Genomic DNA, 22949 nt, shown 5'->3' with positions numbered 1-22949 from the left:
TATTTGAAAAAAACAATAATGTAATAATAATAATAATAATAATAATAATAATAATAATAATAATAATAATAATAATAATAATAATAATAATAATAATAATAATAATAATAATAATAATAATAATAATAATAATAATAATAATAATAAAAATGTTTGAAAAACCAATGATATAAATAATAATAATAATAATAATAATAATAATAATAATAATAATAGTAAAATAAATACAATAATCAAAATATATTTAAAAAATTAAACGCATTGCATTCACATTGTTCACTTGAGGCATTTTATTCAGCTTTAAATTTCAAGAAATAGAGAGACCGGGAGTGGGGGCATTGGGGGTATTGGGGTTGTCATTTTCAAAAGTGCTTAATGATTGATGACACACAAAGTGAAGTCTACATCAGCAGGAGTCCGAGATGCTTGGATGTGGCCATGCTTCTCAGACTGCGCCTTGCAGGCATCTTTGCAAGGAGTGGGTGCCCTCCAAAATAAACCACTTAACATCTTTCGGATCTCAGGCCTCATTAGACAGTAGAGGACAGGATTCAAGCAGCTATTGGCGTGTGCCAGGCATACAGTGACTGGAAAAATGTACGCCTGCACCAAATAGTAGGAACGATCCCAGTTGGCTGCATTGAATTTAACCAGGACGCCCCAGAAAGTAATGGCATGGTTGGGCATCCAGCAGCAGAAGAAGGACAAAACGACAATGGCTACCGATTTCGTGACTTTGGAGCGTTTCCGTGGATTACTGCCGCACATACTCTTGCGTTTAATGAAGCGCAGGAGCATCAGGTAGTTGACAGACACGATGAGCAAAGGGATGATGAAAGCCACCAGGATTTTCTGAATGTGATAAAGAGCAAGCCAGTCGTGTCCTTCTGGGAATTTCAAGAGGCAGAGTTTCTCCCCGGCGACCACCGTGACGGCAGAGTAGACGGCGGTGGGAGCCGTGCAAGCCGTGGCTGCAAACCATAGGGCGGCGCACACCCATTTGACGCACCGCGACCACCATCTGTGCGCTGATCTCTTGAGCGCGTGGGTCACCGACAAATACCTGGTGACACTCATGGCTGTGAGGAAAAAGACGCTGGCGTACATGTTCATCACGGTGACGGACAGGACGACTCTGCACATGGCGTCCCCGAAGGGCCAGCTGAAGTCCAACGCCGTGTCCACAGCCCAAAAAGGCAGCGTTAAAACGAACTGGAAGTCAGTTACAGCCAGGTTGATGATGAAAAAGTTGATAGCCGACTTCTTCCGACCTTGTCTGAGTCTCATCAAGTAAAAGACCAGCAGATTCCCTACCAAACCCACGGCGCAGACCACTGAGTAGACCACCGAGATGAAGATCCTCAAGAAGCGGCTCCCATCTGCGTCTGAGTCCGATTCGAACGTCTTCTCGTCGGACGCGCTTCGGTTTGACACCTCGCTTTGGTTGACCATGTCCTCCATCTCCGACCAAATAAAAAAAAATACATACACCAGATAGGGGGGACTAGTGTGCGACTCAGGGGGTCTCAGGATCGGTGTCCATCGTATTCCTCTTTGAAAAGGCGCATGACGACAGCGTCGTTATTATAGGGTCGTGTCACTGCCGGGCCGCTATTGGCTGGGAAAATTAATTCCATAGCTGCTTTCATAAACATATTTCAAGCATCAACAACTCACTTCGTTCTGGATGATCCAACGAGGGGTAAGGGGTGGTCGTTACCAAGGTGATCAACCTTGGGGGGAGTGCGTCCGAAAAAGGGGCGCAAGAATTAGGAAAGCCAGGAAAATAAAAGTGAATGGAAAAGAGTTAGTGGAAATTGTTGAAATCGCCGAGAAATGAAAAATAACAAAGAGGTATATACTTCGGGGGAATATATATGGGCTATCCCCAGCTGTGTATGATGACAATATAAAGGCTTTTGCTTATATAGTTAGGGGGGAGTTGCTTTCCTCATTTCCAGGGGCGTCAATAGATTCTGAGGACAGTGGAAGCTTAGCCCCCCTGAGGAGCAAATCATGAAGAAAATGAAGGGAAAATAAACCTCAAATAAGCAAGAACTCAATAATAACACTCACACGGATTGTATAGATAAACCCAACTGTATTAGGCAAACAATAGATGTTCATGTTGGTAATATTAACAACACACTGACTGGAATATTTTTATTTAAATCATTGAAAACCTATAACCTATTAGATTTGTTTTTTTTATTTTTTATTATTCCCAGTGTAAATCGCCAATTAGCCTAGGGAACTGGCCGGAATCCAACGATGCTGAACTCACTGCAGTAAAATGGATTGGATAGGAATATGTTCATTAATATGTGCTTTTCCTTTATTAAATCAATTAAACTGAAAACTATGGCCTTCAGTGAAAGAGGGAATTGATGTTAGCCTTCTCGGTTGATATTTGATTGATGTTTACAACTAACAACTAAATATTACAGACAATTTAGAATATTTCTTTATATACAATGTATTTAAACAAATGAAATAAACTTTGTAGAACAGTGAGAAATTGTCCAGCATCTAGCAAAACAAATCTGGGAAGATATTGTATAATTTTATGAAGTTGTTGACTACTTATTTATTTGCGTAATTCATTGTAAAGCTTTTCATTTCATTATACTTGTATATTGACAATAAAAACACTCTATTCATCTGAGTATCTATATATTTAGCTCAGAGGTAGCAGCCATATGCGGCTCTTCTGGTGATGGGTGCATAAGATTATCCGCTAAATATGGAAATCGCTGTTGAGAGACCTGTTTGCATGTTCTCCTTGGGCCTGCGTGGATTTCCTCTGGGTACTACGTTTTTTTCCCACATTCCAAAAACATGCATGGTAGGCTGATTGGACACTCTGAATTGCCCCTAAGTTTGGGTGTGAGTGTTCATGGTGGTCTTTGTCCTTGTGCCCTACGATTGGTTGGTCACCTATTCAGGGTGTCCCCCGCCTTTGGCCCGGAATCAGCTGCTATAGCACCTCCCCTGACCCTTATAACGATAACGCAAATGAATGAATGAATGAATACTCCTCATTGATATTCATTTCTAGCAACTGTGCGACTAAGTTCTCAAAAGAATTCAGACTTTTTGTGTACTTCAAAAGTGGGGAAATTACTAAAAAAGCCACACATTTTCATGTAAATTTTCTTTTACATGCTGAATATGGCTCTCAAGGAATAACAATTTGAAAATATGAATTGTTAATGGCTCTCTCTCTGTCAAAAATTACTTTTGATCCCTAATCTAGGTCAATTCATCGTTTCGTTAGATTTCTACGAGAGTCGTGCTGGATAGATTCCCACGCAGGCATCCCGGTTTCCTCCCACATCCCAAAGACATGCATTGTAGGCTAGTTGAAACCTTTAAATTGTCCCTAGTTATGGGTTTGTTATGGTTGTGCCCTGCGATTGACCATTTCAGGGTGCCGGTCCTGCGATTGACCATTTCAGTGTGTCGGTAGTTAGCTGGGCTAGGCTTTAGCAACCCTAGTGACCCTTGTAAGGGTAAGCAGTTCAGAAAATGAATAATGAACTAATGGAAAGACATCATTTAAGTGCCTAGCGCCATTGAGTATTACATCCACAAAGCGCAACATAATGCAGGCTGAATTTAAGCTTCTTGTGCAGATCAGATTAAATAATATTTTTTCTATGGGCCAATAAAAGATGACGTTCATGCCATGGTTCGCCACCCCTGATTTAGAACAACAAATTAGATGGACGGGCAGACAGATGATGACAGATAGAGATTGAGGGGTAGGAAGGTAGACAGATACTACATAGATACATACATATATAGATAAGTAGTAGTACCTATCCACTAGATGGCACATTTCTTTGGTTTTGATAAATTCTGTTTCGGCAACTGTTTATCCCCTACTGCTGTTTATCAGGGTGAGGAAAGGATTCTACCCTGAAGTGGTTGTTAGCTGATATAGTGGGTCATTAATACATGTCAAACGCCCACTCACATTCAGGACTCCAGATACTTTGCAGTCTCCAAATAATCTGCCATGTATATTTTGGTTTTATTCACTCGTGTTTTCTGAATTAAATTATCTTCACTAGGGTCACAGAGGGTGTTGAGCCTATCCCAGCTGGCACAAGGTGGGGACAGCATGAATTGGTCGCCAGCAAATCGTATGGCACGAGGAGACAGACAACCATTCACTCTCACACTCATATCTTGGGGCAATTTTGGAGTGTCCAATCAGCTTACCATGCATTTCTTTGGAATGTGGGAGGAAACCGGAGTACCCAGAGGAAACCCACGCAGGCCCGGAGAGAACATGCAAACTCCACATTGGTGGACCGACCAGGATTTGAACCCAAGATACCCACTTTGAGGCCGACAGACTAACGGGCTGACCCAAACATGCATGTGAGGGGGAACCACAGTACCCAGAGAAAACCCATACAGGTCCGGGGAGAACATGCAAACTCCACAAAAGTGAACCGACCTGGATTCATACCCAGTATCCCAGAACTGTGAGGCAGAGGCGATAACCACTCAGTCCCTGTGGCGTACATATTTTTCTAATTATACATGTATTTATTTTTATGTACGTGTGTGCGAGTGAACCCGAGAAAACCCACACAGGCGCGTCCGAGTCACTCGATGGGACTGATGCAAATAAATTAATAAAATATATATATATATATATATATATATATATATATATATATATATATATATATATATATATATATATATATATATATATATATATATATATGAACATAAAATGTGTTTGTTGCGTGAAACCGGAAGTATTGAAATGACCCAGTAAAGGAACCGGGCGTCAGAGCTGGGTCTAAACAGGATCGGGTCCGATTACGCTGAGTCTCCTTTAAAACGCCTTGCAGTCGCTGAAGAGAAAAGCTATTGTCTTGGTTCCACCCATCTGTGGGGGTGGTTCGGCTGCAAAACTTTTACAAAGTTTGCAAATTGTCACTAGCTGTCGTCCACAGGCGGATGGAGGCTCAAGCGTTTGTTTTTTTTAACAAACGGCCGACTAACATAAAACAAACACGGAGAATGGCTGAAAAGTAGAAAGAAGATAAAGATGAGCCTGGAATTACAACAAGTCGTTGTGCATGTGGCCGCGATGCACTTTGTTTGACTTGTCATTCCGCAACGTGTTTGGGAAGTACGATCATTAATGAAGGTAAACAGCGTACAAAAATGACTCGTTTGGACCAGAAGCTTCACGATGGACGTTGTACTTCCCACATCGGCTTCTTCTTCATAATTATAACCGTGCTGGACCAATGCAGATCTGGAATGGGATTACTAAAACAATCAGGTCAGTTGAGTTCTCCAAATAACGGAATACTGAAAAGATGTTCCGCGTATCCATGAATACACAGCACGAGGAGCTGCATGTTTTTTTTTTAAATTTATTTACATCTGACAGTAGTTAAACACAGTGGGATCTATGCAAAAGTTCTTCATTTTTCATTCATTTTCTGAACCACTTCATCCTCACAAGGGTCGTGAGGGGTTCTGGAGCCAATCCCAGCTTCTGGCATGGGGCAGTTAAATTGGTGGCCAGCCAATCACAGAGCATGAGGAGACCATTCACACCCACACTCATCTCTAGGAGCAATTTGGAGTGTCCAATGAGCCTACCATGCATGTTTTTGGAATGTGGGAGGAAACCGGAGTATGTGGAGAAAACCCACACAGGCCCCGGGAGATCATGCAAACTCCCCACAGGTGGGCTGACCTATATTCGAACTCAGGACTACAAAATTGTGCTAAATACTCAGCTACTAGGCTGCTTGCAGTTCTTATTCATGAAATTTTATTCAGTAAATTTGGTTTATTTTTGATTGTTTTATTCATTCGTTCATTCATTGAGCCGCTTATCCTCACAAGGGTTGTGGGGTGCTGAAATCCATCCCAAACAACAAGGGACATTAAGTGGGGTACACCCTGACTTGGCTGCTACCCATTTGCATGGCACAAGGAGACAAACTACCATACATGCACACTCACAATAGAGAACGTTTTGAATCGTCAATCAGCTGACCATGCATCTTTTTGGGATGTGTCAGTATACTGCAGTACCCATGAAAAACCCACATATGCAAAAGGAGAACATGTAAACATCCGCAGGAAGGAGGATTGGTACCCACCAGTGATCCGACCCTTGATCTCAGAACTGTGAGGTGGACTTGTTGCTTTTTTAAAATTTTAATTTTATATTACTTCATGATTAATGAATACAATGTTTTTAAAAACCAAATTATTAAATCAAAACAAATGTAGACAGAAATACCTGCCCCAAGTAACATTTGTAACCCCTCATTGCATTTAACTCATAGAATGCCATTTACAGGAATAGAAGTCCAAGCTATTCATAAACTGGGAAGACAGGAAGTGGCTTTGAATGCTCATCTTTCACTGCCAGAGATGGCGCTAGACTGTAAATACATTCAGACTGGGATACGTGAAAAAACTTTTAGATCACACCTCACCGGCGCACTAGATTGGATTATAAGTGTAGGAAAAAAAGTCATGAAAGCTTAAAACCAGTTAAGTACTTCTCTGCTTTATTTTAGCACAGAAATTGAGCATTTAAAAAGAAAAAAAACTAATTTAGTTTTTGTTTCTGTGCCAAAGATTTTCAGCATGAGCTGGGAGGCATGGAAAAGTGCTTTGAGATTTAAGCTATGCAAATGTCACATTGCATTCAATTTTCTGTTCATTGGCCAGCATCTTATACCACAGTAGCAGCAGTTTTTAGCACATCTCCCCTGCGATTTCTTTGCTTCTGTTTACTGGTGAATCCCTTGAGCCCTGTAGTTTGTATATTTTTATTGAAAGACTGAAGACGAAAGTATATTTATTTCATCTCATCTCTCATCTCATTTTCTGAACTGCTTTATCCTCATTAGGGAGGGCCTGGGGGGGGGGGGGGTGCCTATCCCAGCTGACTCAGGGGCAGAGGCGGGGGACAACACCCTGAATTGGAGGCCAGCCGATCGCAGGGTACAAGGAGACGGACATCCAAGCACACTCACACCCATACCTTGGGGCAATTTAGAGTGTCCAATCAGCCTACCATGCATGTCTTTGGAACGTGGGAGAAAATTAGAGTACCTAGAGGAAACCCACCCAAGCCCAGAGGAACATGCAAACTCCACACAGTTGGACATGACCTGGATTTGAACCCGGGACCTTAGAGCTGTGAGGCTGACGTGCTAACCACTGGTTCCACTGGGCTGCCCCAAGAATATTCATTTGGTTTATAAATCATTGTCCACCACCCCCACACCCTAACCCATGGCTCTGCATATAGTACTTTATACAGAAGCTCCCTTGTTGTTTGTCACATATCTAAATGGTTATACTGTGCACATCTGCTAGTCGCCACAGAAACTAAAATATATTCTTCTTGTGCCCCAATTATTTCCCCTTGTCTTTCCCATGTTCTCTTCCCACTGTGGCTCCAACAGATAGAATCCTCCAGGATCTTCCTTCATACGAAGTGGTTCACCCCACTAGAGTGAATGCCAGAGGTCACTTCCTGTCCAACTTCCTCTCTCATCAGACTCACCACTTAAAGCGTCGCCATGCCTCAGAGGAGTCGGCAGACTCAGGGAAAGTCTTCTATCAATTGTGGCATTCTGATCGCAGGTTGCGCTTTAACTTGACTCTCAACCCACACCTGCTAGCCCCAGGTTTCATTACGGAGAGACGTCACGGAGGTCTTAAAAGCACTAATATACGTCCGCCTGGATCCAACCAGTGTTATTTCCTCGGTGAAGTGTGGGATGGGCTTGCTGTCAAAGGGACCGCAGCAATAAGTACCTGTGAAGGATTGGTAAGTTGTTCACCTGTGACTAAAATGAACCATTGCCAGACATAAAATTAACACCTTGCACCAGGACTTTGTAATGCCATCATCTAATTTGCTTTGCAATTGTTGGGAGTGTCTGAAATTTTTTTTTTCATTCAATGAACTGTTCATTTCTACTTTCATAGCAAGTGGCACACGACAAAGAACCAATTCACACATGTAGTAACACAGGGGGGCTTTGAGTGAGAGGTCCATTAGTCATGGAAATGGCAGGGGATAATCTGACGGACAACCATTCACGCTCATGTCTAGGGGCAATTTACAGTGTTCCACCAACCTACGAAACATGTTTTTGAGATGTGGGAGGAAACCGGAGTACCCGGGAGAAAACCCACCCGAGGCTACGGAAAACATGCAAACCCCACAGAGCGAGGACACACCTGTCATCAAAACCTCGACCACAGAACTATTAGGCCGACGCTTTCACCACTCACCCAGTTTTGTTCAAGGCCCAGCAAGTAATGTTATTAATATTCATTCATTCATTCATTCATTCATTCATTCATTGTCCATACTGCGCATTCGCCAAAGGGCTGCGGAGCTTGCTGGAGCCTAAACCAGCTTATTTATAGGAAAAGGCAGACTACATTCTAAACTCTAAAAAAAAAAAAATATATATATATATATATATATATATATATATATATATATATATATATATATATATATATATATATATATATATATATATACACATACACATACACATACACATACACATACACATACACATACACATACACATACACATACACATACACATACACATACACATACACATACACATACACATACACATACACATACACATACACATACACGTGTGTGTGTGTGTATATATACAATTAGTTTTACATTGTGCTCTAATAAAATTGGAAATTAAGTTTGAAAAACATGACACGATGTTCAATCAATATATATCATTGCAATACAACAAAAAATCGAATTTAAATTAATTATGAACCATGCTGTTAGTGTAAACTCTAATTAAATTTACTATAGTGGCTGATAGATATCTGTGTGGGGAGAATTGTATGATTTATTTACTACTAATGTGTATTGATAATTTAAGAAAGATAAAGAATAGCCATTCCGTTGCAGACTGGGAGGAACGATGATGATTATCATCTGGTTCACAATTCTAATCTGGCTGTGATGAATCAATCTTATATGGCTATATTGTCGGAAACATGATGGATGAAATTGCAGCCACAGTCTCGCATGTCTTAACATAAACATGAATTAGAGAATTGTTTGTCATACTAACAGTTTTGATGAATAATTGAAAAAAAATTAGTCACAAGAATCGAGTTTACCATCACCAATGAACTGGCAGACAAATTATAATTAAAAAGCAATTACTAATAGTAACACTCATTTGACACAAGATGGCATGGCAGGAGTGTAAACATTTGTCATGTCTACCTACTGATAACATGCAAACTGTCAGTGGTGACAACGTAGCAGTATTAATTAACCTCACACTAGTCTTATCTCTAAGATGAAGAGGGACTGTCTCTAAAAGTAGCAATTGCCACTCCTGTCACGATCCTTTGCACTACTTTGTGTGGTGTCCAGACACATTTGCGATAAAAGAGGAAATGATAGGTGGAATTAACAATTGAAATTTGTCATTGAATGTCAAAGAATGTAATTACTCTGAACTGGGGCTCATGAAGAGACGGTTTTTGATTCTCTTCTCTAGTGTGAATTTAGATTAGATTGCAAGACTACCTGAATCACGCAATACCAGGGCAGCAGAACTTTTGAGACTGGCAAGAAAATTCTGTGTCACAGCTAAAAAAAAGTTTGGGAAACACTGATTTAGTGTACTGTTTGTATGTAAAGTGGGGTGAACAGTGTGAATGGGTTTTCAATTGACCTGGGCAATCAGGTCCTTGAGTGCCGCTTTGTGTGCAGGTTTTTGTTCCAACCGATCCAGCACAGACAGTTCAATTAGATTTCGGCTGAAATAAGAAGCCTGACTGCAATCCACCGATTGCACTTCTAAAATACCAGATTGGTGGAAATATCTCCTCTTACGGATTAGTTAGAACGAAAAGCTACACCTACTGCGGCCTTTAGTGGAATCAATTCCCTAGATCTGGTTTTCAACCTTTTTTGCTTCAAGAGACCTGGTTAACATGCACGGTCAACAGATCACAAATTTGGTTAATTGTCAGAGAAGTCAAGCGTGTCCACGCAACTCAGAAAACCCATCAGTGAATCTGTGTCGGTGTGAAAGAGATTGTTGTCTTTGTATACGCTCTACCGAAGTGTGAATTTTCCCAAACCTCCATTTAAAGCATGTTGTGGAACAGTCTCACTGAGTTAAACTGCTTCCTTTTTTTAAAATTTTACACACAAGAGATATGCTAATGCAGTGATAAAAATCTGCAGCCCACTCACATGCCTCTCCACACCAGAAAAGACTGTTACCCTAACCCAGACAATTGGTTCAAGTCAACTGCATTATTTAAATCTGGCGTCACCCATTCATGGATTCCTTACGCAAATACATTACCACTAACAAACTCGGCCAAGCAAGTGAGACCGGTGAAGCCGGGCCTCTTTGCTTGTATTAGTCCAAGCCCTAGACTCTAGGCCCTAGAGTCTAGGGCTTGGTAGATTAAGAAAGAATAACCCTAGAGTCTAGGGTTTTTCTTTCTTAATCTACAAGCTGTGCAACTCACTCCGTCAAAGAATGAAATCTGAATGTAATCATAACATAACAATACCCAGTAACTACTCTCAATAGATTGGTATTTCACTATTCAGTCCACCATGCTAGTGCACAGAGTTATAGTTCACAGTGTAGCAAACAACACATACCTTTTGAAAAGCTTTATTGATTGAAACATCGAATAGAATGGAACGGTTTACTGAATTGTACAGCTCGATTACATAATTCAATTCAATGCACCCTGTTAATCTAGAATGATGAGCACATTGGATAATTCTTTTGTAAAACAGTCCAGTTTACGATAATGGAAAATATATTTTCTATCTGCCTTTTCATTCATCATTATATAAATTCCTAATGTTTGCTAATATTCTCGCCTGAGTGTTGGTGCCATCTATAATATTATAGTTCATTATATATAAAAAGTATAATATTATTTCTAGGATGGCTGAGGTGTCTGTCTTCTTGTCCCCTGCAATTGGCTGGTCACCAATTCAGGGTGTCACCTGCCTGGAGCCTGAAGTCACCTGGGGTGGGCTCTCGCACCCCTCGCGGCCCTCGTGAGGATAAACGGCACAGTAAATGAATGAATGAATATAAAAAATAGGATGAAATAAACAAAGGCGGTTCACAGAAACGAAAAGTCACCGTTATGTTTTGAGAACTGACGAGCTACCCTTCATTCTTCAGACAGGGCGCTTCCAGTTGTTAAATGAGGAGTTCTTCATCCAGCCTCTGGAGAGGCCACATGATGAGCCCTCCGCACCGCAGGCCCATGCCATCTTCAAGCGCCATGCTACTGTACCATCATGGAGCCCCGTTGTGCCGTCCATCTCAGGCAGAAAAACAGTCAACGGTTCCTGTGGAGTTAAAAGTAACTTTCCCCTATTTTTCTCCTGTTGTCCACACATCACTTCAAATTACTAGTTTTCTAGCACATTAAACATGACTGTACAATTGAATTGGCGGCTTAACATTTGCATAACAGAAGGAATTTATTTGATATAATAGGTGGAGTAGTACATTTATTTATATAACAGTTTCCTTATTGCCAGTGGTTTAAGTCAGAGTTGCTTGAATGTATCACGGCTTATTTTCCCCCAAAACTCTTTCTGTCATTGCTATTTTTTCATGCGTTTTCAACAGCTTTTATTAATCCATTTTGACATTTGCCCTGATAAAAATACTTGGGTTTACTAAAGAAACAACATATAACAACAACAACAACAACAGCGCATGTTTATTTTTCATTCTTTCTTTTTAAAAATCTCTTTCTTACCTACAATTGAATGGCAGCCATTCAGTGTCTACCTTTTCCCACTGCCCGTAAAACGTTGGAATACTCTCCAGTAGAAAAAAAAGTACACTTTTTCTTTTCAATGGCATCTAGTTTCGCTACTCGCATTAATTGTATCATTCAGGAGTTTAGTACAACATAATTTTGGGTTTTTATTGTTTCCACTGACATGAATGTTGAACGCAAGGCATATCGTTGTCTACTAACTAAATGTGTAAAGCAGGAACTTGCTATACTAGCGTTGCTAGAAAGGGGGCGATTAAAAAATCTTGTATCTGTATATATTAAATCTTTCTTATTGGCTTCATCCAGTGGTAGATTCCTATGAGAGCTTGGAAGAAATTGAGAGAAAGCGGGAAAACTGGGAGCAGCGCCAGCACAGGAAGAAAAGGAGAATCCATCAGCGTTCTATCAGCAAAGAAAAGTGGGTGGAAACCCTGGTTGTGGCTGACCCTAAAATGGTGGAATACCACAGCAGCAAAGGTGTTGAAAACTACATTCTTGCTGTTATGAACATTGTAAGTACAAGTACAAGTTTCTCTGTTGCTATAGGATGCAAAGTCAATTTATCACCTGCCAACCATAGTACTTTGACAGATTCATTCAAAACAGTTTATGGGAGCTAGGAGGTCTTGGAGGTGGGACAAGCAGCCTTTTTTTGAATAAAAACTCGGACTCTTTGCTCTAATGCGAGACATCTTTTCAGCCGCAGGTGAACCAGGGTATCTTACTGTATTTACTGGCATATAAGCCCTATTTGTCGCTCAAAAAAATGATGACTGAATCAAAGTTACGGCTTATATGCGCATAAGAAGACGACATACACGAAACTGCAAGGTGACAAAGACAAAACGCCATAACGCAAGCCAATGCGGCCGATATAGTCATTCAAAATAGAGAAAAGATAAACAGATAAAACGCTTAACATTTATTTTGACGTCTATGAATGTAATTCAAGAAAAAGTCTTTCATAAAATACTTGCCTGTTTTTGCTTACTCAGGGCGTCACCATCTTACCGTAGCTAAACGTGCTCTGACTGGCCAGACGTCTTAAATACATGTTTTTATTGTTTACCATGTTGTTAAGGCTGATCGAAGGTCTTGCGGTCGATCGTTAAAATATCAGCCTTGATACATGCATGTGTATCCCATGCTATTATTGCACCCATAGAATTGGTGAACACTATAGTACCGCTTACGTTACTTCCTTTTCTGAATTTGTCACATTGTACATTTCAGAAATGAAAATATTTTCCATCATATTCAATGTATTTTACTGACAAGTATTGTTGACAATGTGACAGCTCTTAATCTAAGCAAGCTGAAGGAAACTAAACACTGATAGAAACATTTTACAATAATTTCACCTTGCTCTCAGCTGTATTTGAATTGTTCAATATAAACAACTTAAATTATATCTTTTCTTTAGCTGAAATATTTGAAGTTGTAAAGAATTCCTCCAATTGAAGGATTGCATTATGACAATGATGTCCTATATAATAAATGTGGATAAAATTCTATGAAAAACACTATGGTCATGACCATTTTAAGGACGTTTATTACTCATAACGGCAATGGAAATATTTTCAATATTGTTCCATTCCTTTATCATACAACCAACAAGCAGTGGGCCAGCCGTCCCAATGTTTTCTATTCAATTCAGGATGATAACATGCATCCTTGTTTTCTTTTCTTCTCTTTATTTTATTTTTTCCAGGTAGCAGGTCTTTTTCAAGATCCAAGTATTGGAAATGCTATCAATATTGTAGTGGTTCGACTCATCCTACTGGAGCAAGATGAGGTAAAAAAATAAAAAAACATTGGCTTGATTTGGGGTTTACAAATATGTTAACTTCATGTTTACTCAAGCTCGGCATACTCCGTCCATTAGAACAACCTTGATTGAAGGTTGTCCCGAGAGGTCTATTTATTTTGTGTATATTTTCCAATATGTCAACCTTCATATATCCACCTGATGAAATAATAAAATAAAATAAACCCTTCCTGATGCATTGCTGACTGGCGTGCTGGAAACAGAATGAGCAAAACGAATAAAGAGACAGTTGTTGAATTTGTTTTTTTTAAACGATTTGTCTCCATCGATTTCCATTCAATGTGAATTTACTCCATCATGCATTTCAAGGAGACCTCTTTTGCGTATGTGTTGACGTTTTTTTTTGTTGAACAATTACCTGGAAAGTGATATTTACGATGCTATCTTCAATATGTCTTTAAACATGAATTGGATACCAACAGGACACTTAACATCTTGACACACTATGGAAGTTGGATAGGGGAAGCTATAGAGGTTGAATGTTTCTTGATTACGTGTTGCTTCAAATCAAATCAAACATTTGTTTTTCTTGCTTCCAGGGACCATGTATTTTGAACGCATTTGCTTGGTATTCACTTACCTATTTTCTATGTTCTGTTTCTTACCATCTATTCTGTTGTGACATTTGATGTCTAGGAAGACTTAAAGATTACACACCATGCTGACAACAGCTTGAATAGCTTCTGCAAGTGGCAAAAACAACTCAATCTGAAGGGAGACGAACATCCTTTACACCACGATGTAGCTGTTCTCCTAACAAGGTAAATGAGAACTGTGTTAGATCGGTAGGGACATTTTCTTAGCAGGAAAACGATGAGCACTTTTTATTTATGTAGGAGAAAGTATGTGTAGATCAAAGTGGAATGTTAGTCAGTAAATATATATACATTTAAATGAGCAGTGACTTTGATGGCAAATATTTTTTAGGCATCTCTTTTATACACCTTTTCAACTGCAAAATTAGTTACTGATGCAACAGAGCTTTTCATATTGCACTGTACTTCATTCCTTTGCTAGTGGAATCATTATACTCACAGCATGCCTTTTTCTTATCTTTTTTTCCCTTATTTGCTTCAAAAGCTTTGACTGAAATTTATTTTATTTAAACAAAAAAGAGCTACAGTTATTCTCTGTGTTCTTTCCCAGTTATCAGGGAGCAATTATGCTGCTGGCTAATTGTAATTTAAACTGTGTGTGCAGGCTTTTTTTGCATTCTTGCAACAGTGTCTAAATGGGAATATTCTATTACAATATAGCACTTGATTAGATTTAGTAGAAAGCTCTTGACACTGGCATCCAAAATGTAGATTCTACTTGTACAGGCAAGTGATATCGTGTCAAACAGAGCAGTAAGCTTGTAATAACATTCAGGGGCATGGGAAATCTATTTGACTAATAAGTACCCACTTCTCATAAATCCTGCCCACCCATGATGTTTGTGTCAAATATCGTGAATGCGTAAAACTGGGACCGCTTAAAAATATGAGAAAGAGGGGGAGAAATCTGTTTCACAACCAAAAAGACATGTCACAAGAGAGAGAGAGAGAGAGAGAGAGAGAGCACTCGCTCGTAACATAACATAAACATACATTTTAGTTAAGTAAAAGAACTTTGATTATGGTACAGACACACTTAAAAATACATTTTAATCTTACTTTTCACTAAACTTAATGCTATTTTTTTTTTTTTTACTTTTCTTCTTTGGGCTTAGCTCTTTTTGCCTCGCGTCCACCTTGCCTTTTAGCCAGAGTTTTTAAAAGGAACCTATTTAGGATTGTTTGCGTTTGTCTCCCCTTCAAAATATTATGAAAATGAAGCAGACAAATGTCCTCACCACAGGATAAGGCATGACCACTTGCCAATTTGTCAAGGTGTTCCTTTCGTATCGGCGAGGCAGCTCACGTTTATGAGCATCGTCTTGTTTATTTATTAACCTCTCTCTATGGCTTGACTTAACAATGAGAGATGATTCATTTTTCATGGTTTTGCTTTCATTTTTTTATATATGAGACAGTGTCTTGGATAATAGTGAGATGCATTAGTTTTAACCAATTGTAAACATTTTCATGTCATGAGTGTTTTTTTTTTGTCACTGGCTTAAAGAAAGTATTATTGAATGTGGTCGTCCAAATTTCATATAGGGAACTTTAGTCTATCAAAAACATATATGGTATTTTAAATTTTAGAAACCCATTTCTCCATTTGGACTTTTAACTGTAATTATGTTAACTGTTTGCACAGGAGGGACATTTGTGCTTCTATCAATAAGCCTTGTGAAACACTTGGTTTATCCCATGTAGTGGGAATGTGTCAATCACATCGCAGCTGCAGCATAAGTGAAGACACCGGCCTCCCATTGGCATTCACTGTTGCACATGAGCTTGGACACAAGTAAGATTCCACAACACACACACACACCCTTTTTCATTACCCCGAAGATAAATTTCATAAAGTATACATGGCATGAAGGATTAACACAGCTCTCCAGTTAGTAGGCTGCTGAAATACACTGATGTCATAAAACGTATGACATTGAAAATAATAAACTTGAATCAATAATTAAGGCGGCCTGGTGCCTAAGAGGTTAGTGCGTCGGCCTCACAGTGGGAGACCTGGGTTCAAACCCTGGTCGGTCCACCTGTGTGGAGTTTGCATGTTCTCCCTGGGCCTGTGTGGGTTTTCTCCAGGTACTCTGGTTTCCTTTATTTATATGTTTCACCACAATTAGTGAGACATGCCAGAAAAAGAATGCAAGCCCAAGGCATTACGCTATCTTGTTTTTCCCATGAGCATTGAAACTTGTTTTTTTTTTTCTGCTGACCTACTCGCAATAGTGAGATTAATTCGTGTTGTGATTGTTGCATGCTCAAGGCCTGTCATAGTGTTTGTTTTAGCATGACAGTCATGTATGCCACCTGATGGTTGTTACTGATGTCGCCATCTGTTGCTTTAAGATATATAATAATAATAATATAGTAATATTTTAGTTGTCTTTGATTTAGTAGTTGTATTTCTCTTATTTGACTTCAGGGGTTTCCAAATTTTGAAATTGGCAATGACCTTTTTTTCTTTTCTGTAGCATACATTTGTATTCAACTCCAATTCAAATCAAAAACCTTTATTGTCATCATAAACAGCTGTGTATAAAGAAATTGGTGTTGCTCCTCCAAGCTTTTCAAAGTCTGTTTTCCCAGTAAAAAAAACAACAACATAAATAGTAGTATAAAAGTATTAAAAAAATATGTATTCCTTATTTTGTCACAAGAAAAATGCTTTTAGTCCTCATTTCAAATGGAGGACTTTCTGGTTTTCACGTTGGTTGAAAGTGAATATACACCAGGAAAAAAACAATTTGTGAAGAAATATAGCAAAATTGTATCTGCTTCAGAAATGACGGTGTAGTGGTTTACTCGCATGGCTTTGGTGCTGGCATGTGCGGGCCCAATTTCCACTCGTGGTGGTATGATTGTGGGTGCGAATGGTCGTCTCTGTCTCTGTGTGCCCTACAGCTGACTGGCATCCAATCTAGAGTGTTGTATGCCTTAACTCTACTGGGATAGGCTCCAGCAACCCCGCAATCCTTACAAGGATACACGGTGCGGGGATGAATAATAGGTACGTTGGAACTAATTCCTATAGAAGAACTGAAATCAGATCTCTTTTTTTCTCTTGCCAAATAAAAAAAATTCAGTCAGTGGCAATGAATAAAACTTACTGTCATTTACTTTTGAAGATGATGCCGCTTTTGTATGGGATCTTATTAAACTGCACACACTCATTCTTGTCAGTACGTGGGTTGCATATTGTATTGCACATATTCTGTTCGGCATCACATACGTAAAGCAATTTCCTTCCACTCCAGTTTTCAATTAAAATCACATCTTTTATAACAAACCTAACTTAAATCAAATCAAAGGAAGAACTGTTTTGTTGAAAGCTAATACCCCCAATGCGGTTTCAACAGCATCTTCTCAATTATCTGCTCTGTATAATCTGAAATCGCATCTCTGGTGTAGTTTGTCTTTCGCTTAAGTCAACAGGGATAGGCTCCAGCACCCCGCGACTCTGACAAGGATAAGCGGTGTTGAAAATAAATGAATGAATCTAATTCAATTATAATCGAGTGAAGTCACAAGGGAAATTATTTATAGGTACAGGAACATTTTGGCAATCTGGGTATAGCTACAAGCCCGGCATTCTTATCCACTGCTTTACATACAAACAACCCACTTTCATGTGCCCACGCCTTGACCCACACATCTTTCCTATAATCCCCAGATATTAAACTGTGTGGGTGTGTTGCAGACACAATACTTTAGATGGCGTCTTCCTTTAGGAATGCATTCTTATGATCTGCTTTTGAGATTACTCGGTGACCACTGCACATCTCCATTGGGGTACTGTGAAGTTCACTGATAAAGCGACCTTGAGAGTTTACTTGCTCAAGGTCGCTGTCTAGCAGTGCACTTGCTCATGTCTGCCAATGCGCACTACAAAAAGTCCCGTTTCCAAATTTTTGGACACCCTGTAAACTTAAAGTAATGCTTCTTACCACCCTAAAAATTGCTGTAATTATCATTAATTTAGTGACTATATGACTGCTAAAGGTTTCCAATTGAGAAGACACTGTTGATATATCTGTGCTTGCAAAAAAGTGTAAGGATATTGTGTTACTTCACAGTTTTGGAATTCAGCATGATGGAAATGGAAATGACTGCGAACCCATTGGGAAAAAACCTTTCATCATGTCTCCGCAGCTGCTCTATGGCACCTTACTACCCAGATGGTCCCGATGCAGCCGTCAATACATCACACGCTTCCTTGAGTGAGTTTCACACATTTATATACTAAATTTATGAATCTTCTTACTCATGCTTTTTTCCCCCCTTGGCTAATATATGCTTTCAATAAGCTATTATGTAAAAAGTGCTATATGAAGATCGTAACTACACATTCATAAAAAACATGTGGAGTCCTCGAGCAATTGTGTACATCATCACCTGCCTTGTCGGACCACAGTTTTCTACATGCTTAACAAACTAGAAAATTGATCGAGGTAACGGGGTGTAAACAGATGCTTGTCCCATTGTTGACTTTTGAGACATTTTAATTGAACATTATGGATAATTCACCTTTTATTACTGATAAATTAATATTTTATTCTCTGTAGTGTCAGGCCACCCATCAAGCATGAAATTGAACAACCTAGTCATCTTTTAACTGTTATTTCCGATTATGTGAGTCAGGATGAATTTCACTAATGGTGAATGTGAATATATCATCGGGACCACAGGGCTTGGCAGTATTCAATTGTTTGGTGGTGTGAAATGCAGAAACCAGTACAGTGTACATAAACGGTGTTCATAGTAGGATTTGGGTACCCATGCGATACATTACCTGCCAACTCTGGCAGTGAAAAGTGACATTTTGGGCTCCTCTATTATTATTTGGTTCTAGAATTTTTTTTGTGACTTGATTTTTTTGAATGTGGAGCAGAAAGATGTGAGAAACTCACAAAAATGAGAGAAACGATGAGAAATGATTTTTATCTATTAAAATGAATAAGAAGCATGCAAAAATATTTTCTATTTGTGCAAGAGTACAGAGCAGTGTAAGAAAGAAAAAAAACAACGTTAGCACACGAACACTTCCACAAACTAATATCAAAACTAGAATGTATCCTTTTTATTACCGTTTTATGATGATTTTTTTTGTCGTTCTATGAATAGCCATTGATTCTTACCCAATTGGGTTAACGTTCCTCTTCAGCACCGCTTTTTCATAGATAATCGACTCTGTCACTGTATGTCCATTCTTCCTCCTGTATTCAAAGGAGTAACAGTCTCTCCATCTCTTTTTTTTAAATAACAGAGGCCATGCCAAGGACTCTTAACATTTATGCTCCTTCTACTTCAATATCGTAGAAGTGGCAAGTGGGTTACAGCTGTATTACCTGCAATTAAAAAAAAAAATCTAGTATATAAAAAAAAAAAAACATGGAGATTTGTTGTTGGGAGGCTAGTGGTGCATAAGAAGATTTCTAGCAGGATGCAATGCTACCATCACAATTTGAAAATAAAATTGTGCATACAGGAAATGTATTGACATTGTGGGGGATTTCATGACTTGGATCATGTTTTCATATATTGGTACTCGGCACAGTAATTTGCAAAACAAAAGATTTCATAACCTGAAAATGTCCTAATGTATACAAGTATTCGTAAGAAGTACCACTTTATTTAAAAAATGACATTTCATCGAGGCTTAGTGTGTATGAGTACTTTTTCCCCCTCAATCATATTAAACTAAACTAAGAAATGGCCTTTGTGCACATATAATTTCATGTTTTAAACAAGACCAAAGACCTTTAAAATGTCATGAACTTCCGTTATCCTTTTGTCAATCATTTTTATTGGGTCCTTGTTCAAGATTTGTAAAGGCCAGGTCACAGGCAGATTCATGTGTGATTCCATTCATATATGTAATTGAATATATTTCATCAAAGAGTAGACTGCAATAGGCGTGCAAGATATAGTGATTAGTTTTAAATGGTCTTATGTCAGTATACAAATTGTGCTTTTCTGCATTACTTGCCCACTGATGAAGTCAAACTTTATTATATGCCTAGTTCTGAAAATGGGACATGAGTAAGCCATTCAGCAACTCCTCCCAAATCACTGGAAATAATAACGATACAATAAGACAGACTTTCTTTTGCTAAAACTCAATACATAATAAGTTTCTTGGCCATGGCTTGCTAGCCAGACTGAACAAAGGAATCACTATGAAAAAAAATGGTAAAACGTTTTAAAATATTCAAGTTTATTTCATGTTGCCTACGAAACTTAAAAATAAGTCAACCTATTCCACTTATACTTTCCAGTTTTGATGTGAAACTTGCAAATGCAAGTCGTCACTCAAAATCAATAATTAGTTTGACAGATCTTGTTAAATACTTAAATGTTCATTTTATGTATAGTGACTTGAGCACAGCCTATTGACTACATGGTGGTCATCTATCTGTTAAATGCAATGTCGGTCCATGCATTTTCTCGTAGCGCCTTCAATGTGTTAAATCCACCACCCTAGCAGCATCTAATGATGAAATACAAATACTCTAGCGTTTCAGACATTACAAACGGGCCGGGGGGTGATTTTCCCGGGAAAAGACAGCAATGATGAAGACGTCAATACGTCCATATATGTCCATATGCAAAATGGCAAAAATTGCATTAAAATGGGGTAAAATCCACTTCCTAGCAGCATTTAGTGATTAAATACAAACACTAGAGCTTAAATAAAAACCCTGGAGCTTTTCAGATATCAGAACTTATCCCACAATTGAAATATTATTTAGGAATATAGCCATTTTTTACTCACCAAAAATCCTTTTTAACTGTACAAAATATCCATCCTCCTTTCTTTCTTCCTTCTTTTATATCGCCATCGAAGCTAATGCTGAAAGATATTTCCTAGGCCAGCAGAGAAGGGCTCGAAGGCTGCATTAAACTGAACTCAAGTACCGTTCTCATTTAACTTAAACGGTACTTGAGATCAGTTTGACTATTTGCATGCTTAAGTATTTGGCATGCAAGTCAAGTCTGAATTTCATTACACAATGCCTGCAGCAATCGACCTTCAAATTAGCTAATAAATGCAGGTACACATTTAATTAGATTAAATCTCCTGTTGGTGTCTTTCGTTGTGGGATGCATTTTCAAAATATGGCTGGCCCTTTTTTTTACTCTGATTAAACGGTATTCCTGTCACCTGTCAGATAATCAATCTAGATGAGTAACTTGGAAATTAACTTTTTCGTATCAAGTCGTGAGTAAAGTTATTGTTTCGCTTAACACCAAGTGAAGGAACACTTAACTACAGGTTAAGGTACTTTTACAAGGGTCCCGATGACCAAAAAGATAATGGGGAGCAAGAACGGATGCTATATAGAATGATACAATGCACAGAGTCTATGCCTTTGAGCGTGAGACACCCATTCAGAGCATTCTATAGATTTACAGCACAACTTACTCTTCACATTCCCTAATATTATCACTTTGTAAAAATGAAATTCAGTTGCCTAATCCTAAAACTACATTTAATAAATACTAGTTGATAATTGTACTTGGGTACTTGTATTTTCGCATTGAAACATGTAAGTGGTATGTAGTAATAATACATAGGAGTGATCATACTTTGTTTGTGGTTTTTCGATTGTCATGTCTGATCTAAATTCTGCGGAAAACGAGGGATTAGTGTACTTTGAAAATCTGAATCCTGCACTAAATCAGATATGGATCACAGGGCTCTTTTGTGATTTGTAGTCGTGGCTGGGGTTGGTGCCTTGATGACACCCCGGCGAAGGATGCTATTCCACTGGGCTCGTTGCTTCCTGGGGTTCTGTACAGTGCTGCCCATCAATGCCGGTTGCAGTATGGATCAGGATCCCTGCTGTGTGATGAAATGGATGTAAGAAAACCACGTGAACCACATCACCTGTTTCCTTTTTCCTTTTGCACACCTGGATCTGGTTATACAAATGAACAGCACTCCTTTGCTCTGAAATTTTAATTGGACTTGAATAGAGAAATATTGGCATTCAATTAGGAGGTACAGTAATATTAATAAGAATTTTACTGACAGCTTTCTTAGTTAGCTCGTAGGTATAGTATGACTACAACTACATTTCTTATACTAGAGTAGATTTTTGTGTGCTTGCTTCTTTACCTGTTGCCTATAATTGGTTAGTGAATAGTTGCCAAAGGTTGGCTACTGCCGGTTGCACAAACTCGGTAAGCCTATGTGCCTCCGGCGACCCCCCCATGCAAAAAGCAGTCCCACGTACAAAGTATAAAGTCTTCATCCAAATTATTTGTAATTTTGTGTAGCTATTTATATTATGAGACAAATTAATTTTACTTCAATCATCAATGAACATCTACTAGGCCAAAAGGCATTTTGACACCCGCACATTCTGCGGAATGTCAAGGCGAAATGACAGGGACTTGCCAACAGAAAACCCGCACCCGCAGTTCAATGAATCAATCACTGAATGAGAAAAACTCCTCGATAAACAACACATTTGACCTTTTGTGTTATCGTTCAACAAAACCAATTATTACAGCGACCTCAGTAGTCTTTTTGCTGTTTATGAAAGAAAATTCAAGATAAGATTTATTTTTTTAATTTTTTTTGCGGGTTAGGCCCAGTATTTCACATCAATGTTTGTACTTCTGCGAATCCAAGTCGAGAAGAGGCT

The 22949-nt window shown here is 38.8% G+C and overlaps 2 protein-coding genes across 2 annotated transcripts in view; one reads left to right on the top strand and one right to left on the bottom strand.

Moving 5' to 3' along the window:
* Positions 1–270: 270 nt before the first annotated feature.
* On the bottom strand, positions 271–1694 carry LOC144194384 (relaxin-3 receptor 1-like). Its single transcript, XM_077713441.1, has one exon. The coding sequence runs from the start codon at positions 1459–1461 to the stop codon at positions 373–375; it is 1089 nt and encodes a 362-aa protein (XP_077569567.1). The 5' UTR covers positions 1462–1694; the 3' UTR covers positions 271–372.
* Positions 1695–4821: 3127 nt separating this feature from the next.
* adamts7 (a disintegrin-like and metallopeptidase (reprolysin type) with thrombospondin type 1 motif, 7) overlaps positions 4822–22949 on the top strand; it is a 39451-nt gene continuing 21323 nt past the window's right edge. Inside the window, 9 exon segments of the mRNA XM_077712904.1 lie at positions 4822–5314; positions 7473–7840; positions 11250–11433; positions 12169–12374; positions 13574–13657; positions 14327–14451; positions 15932–16081; positions 18372–18515; positions 22015–22159. Coding sequence (XP_077569030.1) covers positions 5194–5314; positions 7473–7840; positions 11250–11433; positions 12169–12374; positions 13574–13657; positions 14327–14451; positions 15932–16081; positions 18372–18515; positions 22015–22159 — 1527 coding nt within the window. The 5' untranslated portion in view covers positions 4822–5193.

This window comes from Stigmatopora nigra, chromosome 3, assembly GCF_051989575.1.
Source record: "Stigmatopora nigra isolate UIUO_SnigA chromosome 3, RoL_Snig_1.1, whole genome shotgun sequence".
In the NCBI taxonomy this organism is placed as follows: Eukaryota; Metazoa; Chordata; class Actinopteri; order Syngnathiformes; family Syngnathidae; genus Stigmatopora; species Stigmatopora nigra.
Note: the sequence above shows the minus strand (reverse complement) of the source record. Positions and strands in the feature narration are given on the sequence as shown.